This window comes from Danio rerio, chromosome 2 (assembly GCF_052040795.2).
Source record: "Danio rerio strain M-AB ecotype USA chromosome 2, GRCz13ab, whole genome shotgun sequence".
NCBI classification, from domain to species: Eukaryota; Metazoa; Chordata; class Actinopteri; order Cypriniformes; family Danionidae; genus Danio; species Danio rerio.
Window position 1 is genome coordinate 1,767,084 of NC_141022.1, and position 17,482 is coordinate 1,784,565.

Here is a 17,482-nt window from a genome sequence, read left to right on the forward strand (position 1 = left end):
GGGCTTTATGTAAGGTCAAACAAAAGAACTTTACTGAAATGTTTTAGCCAACGATTAACCTCCGGTGAAAGGTTTTTAATTTTTATTAACAATGCTTGAACAATAACATTAATACTTTTTAAATAAATCCCCAAAAATGAGATAACAATCAATTTACATTAACAATTTTTCAGTCTTCATTAATAATAATAATAATAATAATAGTAATAATAATAAACTATAAATGATATAATAACAAAAAATAACAAATAAAATTAATGATAAAGAAAAAGGGGATTTCAAGTTCTCAAGATATGAAACCAAAATCCTCTAATGAAGTATATATATATATATATATATATATATATATATATATATATATATATATATATATATATATATATATATATATATATATATATATATGTTTATTTTTCACTTTTCCTCTCTGTTAATGTTTTCAATTGTATCACAAATTCTTCTTTAAACACCACTAGTCTTAGATAGACCAAGTCCATACTTTTGAGCACAGTGTCTCCATCTTCTGATGGCTAATTCCAGCAGGATAACGCAGCATGTCATGAAGCTCAATCATCTCAGACCGATTTCCTGAACATGACGATGAGTTCACTGTACTCAAATGGCCTCCACAGTCACCAGAGCTCAATCCAATAGCAGCTTTGGGATGTGGTGAAACGGGAGATTGGCATCATGGATGTGCAGCCGACAAATCTGCAGCAACTGTGTGATGCTATCATGTCAATACGGAGCAAAATCTCTGAGGAATATTCCCAGTAGCTTGTTGAATCTCTGCCACAAAGGATTAAGGCAGTTCTGAAGGTAAAAAGGGTCCAACCCGGTACTAGTAAGGTGTACCTAATAAAGTGGCCAGTGTGTGTATATTACAGTGGATAAATTATGGAGTTTGACTGTTGTGTTACGTCATGTTTAGTAATGTTTGCATTCACCTGGTATGCTAAACACAATATGGATGGAAATATATGGAGTTATTTTACTTATATAAATTGTTAGGGGTGCCTGTAATTGTGGACGAAATATTAGGGAAAATGCATTTTCAATTGTTTAATTTAATTAAAATTAAATTATAAATTTTTTATATAAAAAGAGATCAGATTTTATTTCACTGTCAATGATTCATGTAATTTAATATAACAACAAACAAACAAATAACAGCACATCCATGTATCTTCATACAATTTTTATTGTTTTTCATCACATAAGAACACAAAATAAGGCCCAAAAAAATCGGACCTCAGTTAATATTTTTTTAATAATCTTTTTTTTTTTTTTTTGGAGATGTCATGACACACAATCTCATTTCCAATGTCCAGTTGTTTGTCATTCGTCAAGTGTGTGTGTGTAGCGTCGCCTCCAAACAGGAATCTCCACCAAAGTATGGAACGTTGCAAAAGAGCATGTCAAATCATTTCATGTAAAAGTGATTTATATATATATACTGTACATAATAGACAAAGCGTTGATCGAGTACATGTGGGGCGCTACACATCAGTCAGCCGTTGACATGCTCCTGACAGCATCTGTGTAGAAAACCCCAACCAGACAAATGGAGACAACACTGAATACATTAATCGGCATCTTTCTCAGAGAAAGAAAGAACACAAACTCCTGACACATCCAGACTTCAGCAAGCAGTAAACATTAAAAACAGAAATATACAGTGTGGGTGGACAGCAGTGTCTCTAAAATGACCTCGGACATCAGAGATCGGTAGGAATGTGTTTCCGCGGCTCTTTTTCTTCATCTCATTTTGCATATTTTTAATATTTACTTATTTTTTTATATTTCCTAAGTGCTGTTTAGCAGAGAGATTTCCTTCAACACATTTCTGATCATACTAGTTTTAATAACTCATCTCTAATTACTGATTTATTTTCTCTTTGTCATGATGACAGTAAATAAAATTAGACTAGATATTCTTCAGGATACTAGTACTCAGCTTAAAGTGACATTTAACCCCTCAACTATAATAAATTGCAAGAAAATGCAAAGCTTAATATCTGAACATAATATATTACAAATCTGAAGTTGATATTTCCAAAAAATGAGCGCTCGGTAAAATTTTGTTTGGCTGCAGTGCTAGACATGACCACAAGTGGACATCACATTTCTACAGGTATAACCCTGCCGTTCCTACAATCACACAACCCGCTCCGAGCTGGTATCAAACCGGCGACCTTCCGCATGGGAGTCGGTTGCTCTACCAAGGAGGCTAAAGACCATGGCCTATAGCATCTGTCACTAGAGCAACTTTAGAGGTCAGAGGAGTGAGGTTTACCTGCACAGCACGTACTGGCTGGCCTCCATTACACTCACCCCCTAAACCCCCTAAATCCGGGTCACGGCACCAATGTAACCCCGTCGGTCCTACGCCACCCAACACGCTCCAAGCTGGTATCAAACCGGCAACCTTCCGCATGGGAATCGGTTGCTCTAACAAGGAGGCTAAAGACCATGGCCTCTAGCAGCTGTGGCTAGGAGTGAGGTTTACCTGCACAGCACACACTGGCTGGCCTCCGTTACATAGGCAGCTGTGCAAGGGCGCCCTCTATCTTTTGAGAAAAATAAATCATATTTTTTCATACTTTTGATAATATTTGTAAAGTAGACATACAATTCTGAAGTAGCATGGTAAGTTTAGTGGTGTTTGATTTGAATTTAGCCTCAAAAAAACATCTTTAAAAAAAGTGTTTTACATGTAGATTGCAAAGTAATGCTTTACGACTCTGATGCTGCGTTCACACCAGACACGGATGAAGCGTCAAGCGTGAGTGATTTACATGTTAAGTCAATGCAAAGATGCGAATAGACATCCTGCGGCGTGATATGCGCGAATGACGCGATTCGGACAAATGAAGTGAAGCGAGTTGAGTGTTTTGCACAATTGACACGCGTATCACACGGATCGCTCGAGTCAAAACTCCTGAGCTTCAGCGCACTTTTACGCCACGTTAAAAGGAGCTTTCTCTTGTAGGGGCGTGCACACCTGCCAACATTTGTTTCTGAAAATCCGGGAGACGGGGTTGTTCAAGGGTGGGGTCTCTGAATAACATAGTTGAGAATCGTGATAGGATGCAACGTGTTTTTGGGTGGCCTCTGCGATTGGGTAATGTCAGTACCAAAGTTGGCCACCCGGGGGTGTTTTACAGACTGTACCACAGAATGGGGGGGGGGAAATTATGGGAGTTTTCCAGGAACAATAACAAAACGGGCTGGTTGCTGGAGATTGGTCTGAAATATGGGAGACTCCAGGGAAAAACAGGAGTGTTGGTGGGTATGGGGGCGTGATTATGATGTAGCGCCTGCTGCTGGTGTCCCGGGGTAAAATCCTCCTGCCGACACCGGACAACAGTTCATCAACTAGGCTCTGCTCAGTCGGAAGCCTCGCTGAAAGCCTCCATCATCCAGGTGGAGTTTCTGTAGGAACACTAGCTGTGCTTTATGTGCTTTATGAAGGCTGATAAACGGCGTTGATTTGTTTGGAGCTGTGTCTGAGTCCACTAGATCCATTCAGCGCCGCACCAGCTCTGTGAGTTAAAAAGAAACACCAGACGCACCTGATCTCTGTTACCCTGATGACGGAAAATGTGTTTGCCAAAACTTTTAAGGAATAGCCATGTCAGTAAAAGCATTTTAATATTTCGTCCACATTTTTCGACTGCCTTGGACTGATTTTTGCTGTTTGTTCTTATTTCTGTAAGTTTGGCTGGAATAAATAAATGAAAACGGCTAGGGTCAATTGTTAGCACCCTCAATAAATAATAGTTTTTTCTGATAGTCTTCAAAACAAACCACTGCTATACAATGACTTGCCTAATTACCCTAACTTTACCCTAATTAGTGAAGCCTTTAAGTGTCACTTTAAGCTGAATACTAGTGTCTTGAAGAATATCTAGTCTTATATTATTAAAAATCAGTTATTAGAAAGGAGTTAATAAACTATTATGATTATAAATGTGCTGAAAATGAACACTTGAGAAATCATTGAAAGAATCAACACGTGTGCCATTAAACGCAGACAGGCTGGGCTGATGATGATGATGATGATGATGGCCTGACATCATCTTGGTTTGAAAGCCCAAGTTATTCCTCGTATTAGCAGAATACCGTTTATGGATTCTTTCTTTTTTATTTTAAACAATTCTCTTTACAAGAAATATGAAAAGCAATTCAAGCAACCCAGGCTCATTCTGATTACGTACCCCTGTATACATTTCTGGAGAGCGCCAAATACATCTCAGGAGCTATGTTTTTCTGTAGCTTTTGTTTTCGCAAGGCGACGGAGTGGCGCGGTAGGTAGTGCTGTCACCTCACAGCAAGAAGGTCGCTGGGTTTGATCCCCAGCTCAGTTGGTGTTTCTGTGTGGAGTTTGCATGTTCTCCCTGTAAGGATTTCCTCCGTGTGCTCCGGTTTTCTGGAGACATGCGGTACAGGTGAATTGGGTAGGCTAAATTGTCCGTAGTGTACGAGTTTGTGTGTGAATGTGTGTGTCGATGTTTCCCAGAGATGGGTATCTGCTGCGTAAAAATGTGCTGGATAAGTTGGTGGTTCATTCCGCTGTGGCAACCCTGGATTAATAAAGGGACTAAGCCGACAAAAAAATGAAAGAATGAGTAAATGTTTTCGCAAATCTACCAGAAGCTGCTGTGTACGCTTTTTCAGATCTCAAATGTATCTCGTGAGTGCCATTCACACCTGCTGTTCCCACATAAATCCACCAGAGGCCGCTGTCGACTGACTGACTGACTGATTGACCAACCGATCCCCCACCCACGCCCTTCCCCAAACCCAACCAATAGTGTTTTCAAAAGCAATCCAGAAAAAGAAAAAAAGCCTTCACAGCAGCCGGATGTTTACACATTTTCAGATTTTACACACGTTCTCACCCTGTTATTTACTTGTTTATTTTATTTTTTGGCTTTTATGTTTGTCTTACCTGCTTTCTGGAACCATTCTTCATCCGTCAACTCCTCTCTGAGTCTAAAATCCTCTGACGTACGCAGCGAGTTACGAGGCAAACTGGTAACAGCTGGAAAGCCGTCCACATGGAGCTAAGAAACGGCATTATACGGTCCTGTAGTGTTCATTTTGAAGACAAAATGCAGCCATACGTACCTCTGGCTACATAATTCATGCTCTCCAGAAAGGTATATAGGGGTACGTTTTCAGAACGAGCCTATGTTGAATTTATGATGTATTTTATTTTACAAGTGGTTTTGATATTAAACACTAAAAAACATTGGATTTATTGGATATTTTTAAGGTAAGTGGTTGCAAACAATTGATGAACTAAATTGGCCGTAGTGTATGAGCATGTGTGTGAATGATTGTGTTTGGGTATTTCCCAGTACTGGGTTGCAGCTGGAAGGGCATCCGCTCCTTAAAAAAAAAAAAAAAAAACATTTGTCGGAATAGTTGGCGGTTCATTCCTCTGAGGCGACCCCTGATAAATAAGGGACTAAGCCGAAAAAAAAAATGGATGAATGATGAACTGGATAGATGAACTGTTTGCAAGCACTTACCTTAAAAACTGTAGTAAATGCAATGATTTTTTTTTCATGAAACACTCTGCTTTCATTTTTTTATGTTTGTTCTGTTTGATTGACAAAAACAGACGCAAAAAAAAACAGTGTTCATATATTTGTGTGGACGGAGGGTCGACTCTCTTCAATTCTGCCGTTAGCTGCTGTGGAGACTCAGATTGTGGTTCTGGAAAAGAAAGCATAATGCAGATCAGTCAAACTTCACCCTAAAGCATTTCTCAAATCTTTTCCTTTTTCCCATTATTTTCACTCAAAACTTCTCTCCAGAGTTAAGTCTTGGCTGCTGTTTGCAGATCTTGAGAGAGCCACGCGTGCCCTAGTTTTATTGCGCTTGGATTATTGTAATTCTGTATGTGTTGTTTTACCCCAGACTTCAATATCACCACTCCAGATGGTTCAAAATGCTCCAGCCAGGTTTCCAACCGGGTCTCGAGTTTGATCTATATTGTCATTCCAATACATGTGTGGACATACAGTTAAAGTCAGAATTATTCGCTTACTGTGTTATTTTCTCTTATATTTCAAATGATGTTGAACACATTGTGGAATTTCTCACAGTATTTCCTCTAATATTTGTTCTTCTGGAGAAAGTCTTATTTGTTTTATTTCATCTAGACTAAAAGCAGCTCTTATTTGTTTTAAAGCCATTTTAAGGTCAATATTATTAGCCTCCTTATGCGATATTAATTACAGAATCTACAGAATAAACCACTGTTATACAATGACTTGCCTAATTACCCTAACTTTACCCTAACCACCAAACTAACACCCAACCTCCAAACTGGTCTGACTCAGCTTGCTATATGTTTTCTAATTGATCCGGCTAACGTTTTTCCAAAAACTGACATGAAAAATTCAGAAAAGTCCCATTGACTTAACATTGGACCAAACTTAATGACCTCATAACTTTCTGCCAGACTGTCATCCAGACTTAATGTTGGGCTCATTTAACTCAGACTACCACTCTGCCAATCACTGATGACCTTTCAACTAGGCACACCCTCGCAACCACTTACTCCACCCTTGCAACTGTCCCATAGACTTCACTGTAAAAAAAACTGCCATTGGCTTTAAATTGGACATACTAGCAATATACCAATCCATACTAGAAACATACTAACAAACATACTAATCATACTAGAAACATAGTAACAATATACCAATCCGTACTAGAAACATACTAACAAACATACTAACATACTAGAAATATAGTAACTATATAGAAATCCATACTAGAAACTTACTAACAAACATACTAACATACTAGAAACATGTAACAATATAACAATCCATACTAGAAACATAGTAACAAACATACTAATCATACTAGAAACATAGTAACAATATACCAATCCATACTACAAACATACTAACAAACATTCTAACATACTAGAAACATGTAACAATATAACAATCCATACTAGAAACATAGTAACAAACATACTAACATACTAACAAACATACTATAAACATAGTAACAATATACCAATCCATACTAGAAACATAGTAACAAACATACTAACATCCTAGAAACATGCAACAATATATCAATCCATACTTAACACAGGCTTAACTATCATAGTACGATGCATCCTTTGGGAACAGAACGATGTAGTGACGAGTTTTTCCCAAAACCCGTAGTTTCTCTGTCGCAGATCCATCGTTTAAAACTTGTTAGTTATAACGTAAAACCTCCATAAAGATGCTCTAAACAGGGCAAAGTAACAACTTCTTTAAAAAATGAATGTTTTCAAAGTGCACTACGAAGGCAACACAATTTTCAATGTGAAGATCGCTAAAACTGAACTGTAAAAATACAAATTACACCTAAGAGAGATGACCTTAATGCTTATTTTAGTTTAAATATTGGAACGTTCTAAATAAATAGGGCATAAGGAGGATAACTGGGAATAGAACACAGCCAGGAACTGTTTCTAACCACAGCTCCAGAGGTGTAGTTGCAAGTGCACAGGTTTGCGACCCAGTTTGCGAATGTTTGAACGATGGATTTGGGAAGCGCCAAATCAACAAACTATGTTTGTAACAACGCAACTTGTGAGCTTAGCTGGCTAACGATGGCTTTCGGAAATGCACCCCAGTGTGGTACACATTTATTTCTGTTTCTATTGTTAAAGTTACCAACATACACTTTATTTTAAGGTACAATTCTTTGATTTTATTAAACCATTAACAATGAATTTTGGCAAAGTGAACACTTTACTAGCTGCTTATTAATAGTTATGTTAGTATTTGGGTTTTGGTATTGGGAAGAGTTAGTGATGTAGAATAAGATTTATCGGCTTAGTCTCTATTTCAGAAGTCGTCAGCATATGTTTTAAGCAGCGGATGCCATTCCAGCTGCAACCCAGTGTGGGGAAACACCCATACACACTCATTCACACACACGCACTCATACACTACAACCAATTTAGTTCATCAATTCCCCTATAGCGCATTTGTTTGGACTGTGGGGGAAACCGGAACCCACACCAACTTGGGGAGAACATGCAAACTCCACAGACATGATATAATTAGATAATAATTTTTTTTTTGGAAGTAACGTACCGAGCTTCTTAAGCAAAGCATATCTATTTATTTCTTGTGTGTATTATGTTGTTTTAGTAGAATGGCTTGTAGGAAGTTCACAGGAAGTTTACAGGAAGCAGAAGTGTGTCAGAGATCAAAAGTGTTTGTTTGGGTTGTGTCTCCCGGTGGTGTTGAGCGGAGATTGAGCGCGCTCATGGGCTGCAGCGAGGGTTCGTCGCCGTCTCCAGACGATGTGTTTGCATACACACATCAGACCCAGCCAGAGGCGCGAACAAACACAAACACACACGCAAACTCTCACAGGACAGCGCCGTGTGTTGCTGGCTTCATCTGATGTATCTGTACCTGTGTGCGTCACTCGTGGGTAATACCTTTCATTACGCTTTTGTGTAGGAATCATATATTTTTTTGAAAACATCAGAGCGATCTTTAAACTTGTAATTTTATCTGGCGCTCCAGCGAGAAATGAGATGGAACTTGTGAGTTGATGTCAAAAGTCTGAGCGATGGGAAACTATGGGTGGAAAACTGGGTTAGATGTTTAGTGAATGCAGATAAATAAAACTATTATAGGGAAATGTGAAGGGTTTTTATTAGGGATGTATCGGTATCAGAATTTCACGGTAGGATAATACCTCGGTGTGAATGTCACGGTTCGGTATTTATTGAATCATTTACAGGAAAAACAAAACTAATGAAAAGACTCAAAAAAAGTGCCAAAAGTGTTTATTTAGCTTAGCACTGAACATATCAATGACACACAAATCAGCCGTCTATCTGTAAGTTTCCAAACAGGAACTTCAATTTTTCAATTTTAATAACAAAAAAACTATTAAACCATATAAAAAAATAAAGTTTCAATTTAGTATTGTTGAAAACTCATCACATTCAACATTTAATCACTCACTTACTTATATAGAGATGGGTTTTTAAATTAAAATGATCATATAACTATAATCTGGTGAAAGCTGGGGTCTCTGGGCATGTCCCCTGCAACAGAAAAATAAACCCTCTCATTTGGGTCTGAGGTTTCTGGGACAGAGAGATATGATTTAGCCAAGGTTGACAGCAGTGGGTAACGCTGTGCATTGTCTTTCCACCAAGCCATGAATGAGATAGAGTTCTCTTTGCGGTACAAGTCAATGTCTGGATCAATCTGAACAGTGTGCTGTGTTCTGCAGTCCCCATGACTGTATTTAGTCGTATTCCCCGACTTATATTTCACCACAGTCTGGCAGTGCCTGCATACTGTTTTTGTCTTTGTCTGTCAGCTTTTCTCCTTTTTCGTATCTTTTTAGAAAGAAACAGAAATGCTTCCACACATCTGATTTAAAACCCGCTTTAGGTTCGATCATTTCCGGCTCTTTTTCTTCCCCGCTACTAGCAGCACACTCCATTTCCGCATTACTGGATCTGTAGTACAACAGACCACAAGGGATGATGGCCACGCCTGGGCTGATGGGAATTGTAGTTCCCGCTACCTCCCGTTCGCTTCATTCACCTGAGCAAACTTTTCTCAGAATTATAGTTTTATTGAGTCATGCGCCTACGCTAATATTGACAACAATTACTATTGCGGTATGACGGTATTTACAATATTGTTACATCCCGTTTTTATCTTATATTTTTAATGCTGCTTCAAAGAATTATGGGCCATTTCCACTCAGGGGTCACGGCTCCTTCTAAAAACAAATTAAATCTTGTACTAATTAGCCACTTTTTTAGTTATCCCGCTAAGCTCTGGGGCTATTTGGGGTAATTCCGCCTGAATTTGGCCTTCCGATTTAAAAAGCTTCAAATACCCACATGCAGAGGTGTAAATACAAAAGTTTGGTATCATTTGAAAGGAAACCCTTTGAAATTTCAGAAAATACAGTTGAAATTGAAAATAATTGTTGTATATATTGTCTGTTTTATAATAAACACACAATAAAAGGCGCTTTTTTTTTTATAAACTGAAGTTTGGAAATGTGTAAAGGCTGATTTATACTTCTGCGTCAAACACCGGTGTATGGTACGGTGCTGACGCATAGCCCTTCACCGTGGCCGTCGGCGTCGCTGATGTGCACCTCTCAAAAATTGTAACAACACGTCGCAACAACGCGTAGCGCAAGCTCTGTGATTGGTCGGCTTGGTAGAGCTGACGAGTCTGGGCAGGACCGAGAGCCGTGCGAATGGCGCGAGCTGGACGCGAGCCCGATGGAGCGATTGTTTACAAGTGTGGAGTCCCGTGAAGGAGCTCCGGATGGAAAGTTTTATTTTGTGTTTACCTCATAGTTAAAGTTGTTGCACGTCCGCCGGTTCCTGCCTCAAAATGAGCGAGTTTGAGCCACTTGTACATCCCGGAAGTGTTCAGGAAAAGCAAAACAGCAGAGAAGAAACTCGACAAAGAGGAACATTTACACCTCACTGCCCACTAGTGTTTCAGAAGTGTTAATGCAGACCGACAGAGACAGCAGCAGAAGTATAAATGCACAGCTACACGCGTTGCATGCGCCGTGGGTTACGCCGGTCACTTGAAGCAGAAGTGTAAACCAGGCTTAACTCATGGGCTTTGAGTGCTCCAGCATCCTGGAAACAATTTTATTTCTTTCCAGCAGGTGTCAGCAAACACAGGAAAAATGCCACTTTTTTATTTCCGCCTACCTATTTTTGAAGTCTCCCCATACCCTCATACAGTACAATAAATGCAATATCTCAATGTCATTTTACAGAAAACCCTTTGAAATGACCAAAAGAACTGCTGAAAGTGATGAATATTATTATATATGCTGTCTGTCCTTTGCTGAAATGCCTCAACACAAACCGCTTTTAGTTTTTTTTGTTCTAAAGCCGGATTTAGAAAGTGTATACCTCAGGGCCTGTGTGCTCCATCAAACTGCTGATTGTTTTGAATGTTACCAGCATTTGTCAGGAGACACTAAATAAAATAATTTTGTTTTTATCATGTAGTGTGCAATAATTATGTTAGTTCAACCGAAGGGTGGGAAATCACAACTTTTTTTTGCTTCTAATCTGTGACTTTCACGCACTGTTTTGGACACCCCTCTTCCCGTTCGTCATGCAATACCTCAGTCACTGGTTGGCTGATCAAGGCTCGCCATACATCAGCGTAAAGCTGAGAATCTCCCCGTTCCAATGATATGCAATTCATCTGGATAGCTATCATATTTTCCTGAATTTTGGAATATCATGCCCCTAATTTGTTGCGTTTGGCACTTACAAGACACAGCAGTGGTTTACTGATGCACACATCCTCAGAAAACGCTGAAAATGGACTCATTTTGTAGAGGACATTCGTTTCTTGTCGTCTTAGTCCCTTCATTAATCCGGGGTCACCACAGCAGAATGAACCGCCAACTTATCCAGCAAGTTTTTTACACAGTGAATGCCCTTCCAGCCGCAACCCATCTCTGGGAAACATCCACACACTCACACACTCATACACTATGGACAATTTAGCCTACCCAATTCTCCTGTACCGCATGTGTTTGGACTGTGGGGGAAACCGGAGCACCCGGAGGAAACCCACGCGAAGGCAGGGAGAACATGCAAACTCCACACAGAAATGCCAACTGAGCCGAGGTTCAAACCAGCGACCTTCTTGCTGTGAGGCGACAGCACTACCTACTGCGCCACTGCCTCGACTTGTAGAGGACAACCTAAGGTAAAAGCTGATGTAGCTTGTTTGGCTATCTGCTATCTCCGGCAGCTCACGGAGCAAATGATCAATAATTTCCCTTGTATGTTTACAAAAAACGAGATTACACTTTATGATTCATTCGAAGACTGTTGGATATGTGATTGTAAATCAATAAAAATAACGATGGCTCTTTATTATTGGGAATGAGACCTTTAATTTGATGTATTACTTGCCAATGTGTGTCTAATATTAGCGATGTGAAAAACATGCATACTGAAGCGGGCTATTCAGATTTCCCATAATCCCGTAACTCCAGGGTTTCTTCTGGGCATATTCGGTTTGTTGTTACTCGTGAGAAAGAGCGCCCTCTGGATTTCAGAGTAAACTTTACTACTGGCCCCATCACCATGTTTCCCAGTACTAGGTTGCGGCTGGAAGGCCAAAATTAATATATAAATTGGATAAATTGGCGGTTCATTCCACAGTGGCGACCCCTGATGAATGAAGGGACTAAGCCGAGTGCTGTATCTGAGTAGCACTCAGTGAAATGAGCCATAAGAGTACCATCCCACTAACAGACACTTAAACCCTAAAAGCTACAAGCATGTCATATATATATATATATATATATATATATATATATATATATATATATATATATATATATATATATGAGCAATATCTCACGAGTAGCAGTGCGATATGGCTGTATATCCGCACTGGTGCCTTAGTGTCCCCACCAGTGCCGATATACAGCCACATCGGACTGCTTCGAGTGTGATATTGCATTTATACAACAGTTTGACGGCATAATTGTGTATATAAAAACAAAATCATACATGGAGAGTCTCAAAAACCCTTTTGTATGAGGAACTACTTTCTTCCACGTTGGATTCAAATCATAAGCTGACAGTTAAACAGCTGAGCAAGCATAGTGTCTGCTTGATGCTGGCTGTATGTGGGCGGAGTAATACACAAAGGGTAAAGAGGCTGTACGGGTGCTGATGTTACTTAAATATATCACGATTGTCAGCCAATCAGATTCGAGAACCAGACAGAGCTGTTGTGTGTGTGTATATATATATATATATATATATATATATACACACACACACAACAGCATGAATATTCATTCATTCTTTCATTTTCTTGTCGGCTTAGTCCCTTTATTAATCCGGGGTCGCCACAGCGGAATGAACCGCCAACTTATCCAGCAAGTTTTTACGCAGCGGATGCCCTTCCAGCCGCAACCCATCTCTGGGAAACATCCACACACACATTCACACACACACTCGTACACTACAGACAATTTAGCCTACCCAATTCACCTGTATCGCATGTCTTTGGACTGTGGGGGGAAACCGGAGCACCCGGAGGAAACCCACACGAAGGCAGGGAGAACATGCAAACTCCACACAGAAATGCAAACTGAGCCGAGGTTCGAACCAGCGACCTTCTTGCTGTGAGCCTACAGCACTACCTACTGCGCCACTATATATATATGCTGTGTGTTATTGTGTGTGTGTGTGTGTAGAGATGGAGTGTTTGGTCCTGTGAGAGCCGATCAGGTTGTTTTATTTTCCCATCATGCTCTGGGCAGGTCAGCGGTGATGCTGCGGCTCCTCCCTGAGCTGCTCTTCATCTTCACCTATGAGCCGAACGCAAATAAATAAAACATCTCAGTGTCTGCACGTCTGCGTGACCTGTGACCTCTCTGACTGAGCGGAGACGACTGCAGTGTCCAGAACTGAAGAAAGCAAGAGCACTCCAAAGAAAACAAGCTGCACTTTCTGACCGACTGATAAGGACAACTGCGGTAGACAGAAAAGAAACCAACTGTTCTCCATGATCTAGACCAGGGGTCCCCAAAGTTGTTCCTGGAGGGCCGGTGTCCTGCAGATTTTAGCTCCAACCCTAATCAAACACACCTGAACAAGCTAATCAAGCTCTTACTAAAGGTATACTTGAAACACCCAGGCATGTGTGTTGAGGCAGGTTGGAGCTAAACCCTGCAGGGACACCGGACCTCCAGGACTGAGATTGGTGACCCCTGATCTAGACCGTGGTCAATATAATAGTGAACGGTCTAATGTTATTACACCTTAGAAGATGCAATAAACTATTTTAAATCCTCCTGCGCTCACATTTGATTTCCTGATCTGAAATATGGAGTAAATATGTAAGTAGCAGCAGTCAAAAATTTAAAATGAAGAATATTCAAGGGGTCTAAAGTAGAGGTCTGCATTCCCGCGGCTGTCCCGCGGGTGCCCGGAACCCAACCAGATTTCTGCGGCGTGGGAATAAATTTCCGAATAAATCACGGGAGCGGTCGGTTTAATTTGGGACGAGAGCTGGCTGTCTAGCAATATCGCGGATATTGCTATGCGAATGAAAGAGAGAGAGAGCTTTGCATGTGTGTGTGCTTGGTGCTTGTGTGTGCGTTAGTGCGCGCGCACGTATGAGAGAGAGAGAGCTTTGTCTGTGTGTGTGTGCTTGGTGCTGTATGTGTGTGTGTTTATACAGACAGCTTGGCTGTCTGGACTGTATAGCTGGGTGATTTTCGGTTTTGTTCTCCCCCACTCTTTAGTAGGATCGGGCGCAGCGGCCAGAAAACGGGGCGGGTCGGGCAGCGGGACAACAAATTCTTAATATAAGCGGGAGCGGTCGGGTTCGGGCTAAAACCTGGCGCGTGCGGGCGGGAGCGGGATTCAAAATTTAGTCCCGCGCAGATCTCTAGTCTAAAGTATCTGTGGACCAGAAGTTGCTGCAGACTTTTATTTCAGTATGAGGATGTATTTACACTTAAAACTGAATATTCAGTAGGGGCGGGGTATTTATTTTTTTTTGCTCCTCCTCTCATCTTTTAAACTAAAGCCTGTTTCAGAATCCCAGCGGGACCAGTTGGTGGTTCTGTGTGGAGTTTGCATGTTCTCCCCATGCTGGCATGGGTTTCCTCCGGGTGCTCCGGGTTTCCCCCACAGTCCAAACACATGCGCTATAGGGGAATTGGGTAAGTTAAATTGTCCATAGTCTATGAGTGTGAATACGTGTGTATGGATGTTTCCCAGTAATGGGTTGCAGCTGAAAGGGCCTCCGCTGTGTAAAACATATGCTGGATAAGTTGGCGGTTCATTCTGCTGTGGCGACCCCTGATTAATAAAGGGACTAAGCTGAAAAAAAATGAATAAATGAATGATAACACTTTATTCTGATGGTCTATTTGAGTATTAGTAGACTGTCTGCTTAATATCTGCTGATTCTGCTCCTTCAACAGACATTTAATTGACTAGAAGAAACTTTACAAGTACATGTCAACTTACACTAACCACAACCTAACAGTCTACTTATAATCTAACGAGAATTAGTTTCAATGCAACATAAATTCAACAAACGGACCAATAAAATAAAGTATGACCCATTTATTTATTAGTTTGTTCGTTCATTCATTCATTTATTAGCACATGTGTGTATTTTGCTCACCTGAAGCTCGGTCTGGAAGAAGAACTTGAGCGGACAGTGTGAGCAGTCATAGATCTTGTCCTCCTGTCCATGTGCACTGAAGATGTGCTGCTGCAGTTTACACGCCTGCACAAACACTGCAAACACACACACACACACACACACGCACACAGTTAAAGTCAGAATGATTCGCACTCCTGTGAATTTTTTTTAGATATTTCCAGTTGGTGGAAAGAGCACTAAAAAAATCATACTAAAGTACCATTACTTGGCCAAAAATGTAGTGCAAGTAGAATAAAAGTATCTGCTGTAAATATTACTCGAAGCATGAGTACAAAGACCTTTCAAAAGTACTTAAGAGCAGTGAGTTTTACGCTGCAAAAGCTGATGCGTTTACATGTAATTTGTGTATCTGTGTGTAAACGTAACATTCTGTAGTGCATTTAGTTATTGCCCAGCATTAACTAACTGCACAGATGTGCATCGTCCGATTGTCTTTTCTTTCTTTCTTTTTTTTCAAACATTTAAAATGTTTTATTTCGCACAACATTTCGTTATTTTCGCACTTCTTGTAAATTCAGACACATTCATATGTGATGTTTTGAACAGCAATTAGTGATGCTACGTTATAAATTTTAATTGTACGATATATCATGCTCTCACGGTTATCACGTCTAATGTATTTTAGAACAGCAAGCTTTATATTAGGGAAGTAGCTATTTAAGGGCCTACTAACACTATGCCATCCGTGCCATGCCCAGGCCCGTTTCCCGGATCGTTTGAGAAGTGTGAGTGCGCTGAATCGGGCTCAAGCATGGTTCACTTGGCCGGCCCTGGCCCGGTTGGAAGAGGTGGGCCTGAGCGCAGGTTCACTTGGGCTTTTGTGTGTGAGTGCAAAACACGCCAAAGCCCGAAACTGAAAGTGAGACGTGACTTTTAAGGGACTGTTTGATATGGATTTATTAATCATTCTTACTGTTCAGTGAACGCAAACTGCCGTAGTTTATTAAAGACGAGAACTCCTCACAGCACGACAGCTGCACCTTCAGCAGACCTCCCCATTCCTGCAGCACGAGAGCTTTATGATTGTTTATGGGCGCCAAAAGTGGTGGATCTGTTCGGCGAAATACCTGAAAAGCGTGTCACCACATCCCTAAGGACTGTTTGGTGAAATATTTGACGGCATATCAAACGACTGAAACGATATAACTAGAGATATCCACTGTGCTGCTGAGTGAGAGAGCGCTTCTCACTGAACAGCGCAGCAGCGATGACCAGGCCCGGATTGGCTAATCGGGAGGACTGGGAGAATTCCCGGTGGGCCGGTCCATTTTTTGGCCGCGAGGGCCGGTGTCCCTAGCTCCAGAATCTGTTGCTCTCAGCAGTCACACTTTTTAAATTTATTTATTTATTTACTTGACCACAGTCTTCTTATTCATTATTTTACCGCAGCTCTGCTCTTTTTATAAATAACCAGCCTGCAGGTTAATGATGATATAAGTCAGATGTGTTACCCTCCAATATTCAACTTGTGGTCCAGTGGTTAGCACGTTAGATTATCACGCTGCTGACCCGGGTATGATCCTCGTCTGTGTACGATTTTTTTTTTTTTTATTGTTAAGACATATAATACTGTTAGAGTTGTTGAACATTTGAAGTTCTAAAGCAGCTGTTTTCTCAAAAAAAGACGTGATAGTGTCATTAGAAACTGAATTGGAATGACCTTATTTTAATATAGTCAGTCGTGAACTGAGGTGGGCCGGTCTGAGGCTTAAAACTCCAGGGCTGAAAAGGAGTGCCACTCCGGCCCTGGCGATGACGTAAGCGTGCCGAAGCCCATTTGTGGTGTAAGCGCGGGCCGTCGGGGGAGACGGGAGGGAGGACAAGCGTGCTTTGGCCCGGTTCGAGGCAACTGTACCTAGTGTGAGTACAGCCTAAATTAACTGTTGTTATCATCTGTGTTCATGCGTGTACAATCATTTTAATAATAACTCATCTAACATATATTTTGTTTACACTGCACTGAAAGGCACGCAATACCCTCACTGTGAGATGTTTTCTACTGCAGAGGCAGGCGCGTTGCTCCGCTTGTGCGCGCATATTGTCATTCTTACATTAGAAATAACAAACTTGCAAGCGGAAAAGACGTGATATGGGAACGGCCGCAGCTATAGTTAATCCGGTGTGCGTGCGTAGTAGCCTCGGTGTAATACGTGGAACTTTAAACTAGTGCACAGTTGGCCACTTGTCTTAACTTTCCCGTGCAACAGAAA

At 40.8% G+C, this 17,482-nt stretch overlaps 1 protein-coding gene across 4 annotated transcripts in view; it reads right to left on the reverse strand.

The window, feature by feature from the left end:
- Positions 1–1,183: 1,183 nt before the first annotated feature.
- The window catches only part of LOC108180213 (zinc finger protein 521), a 128,471-nt gene continuing 112,172 nt past the window's right edge, over positions 1,184–17,482 (reverse strand). For all 4 annotated transcript variants that reach the window (XM_087240222.1, XM_087240221.1, XM_087240220.1 and 1 more), the window contains exons 6-7: positions 15,231–15,346; positions 1,184–5,727 (exon numbers count right to left, since the gene is read on the reverse strand). In XM_087240222.1, coding sequence (XP_087096348.1) covers positions 5,698–5,727; positions 15,231–15,346 — 146 coding nt within the window. In that variant the 3' untranslated portion in view covers positions 1,184–5,697. The remainder of the gene's footprint in view (positions 5,728–15,230; positions 15,347–17,482) is intronic.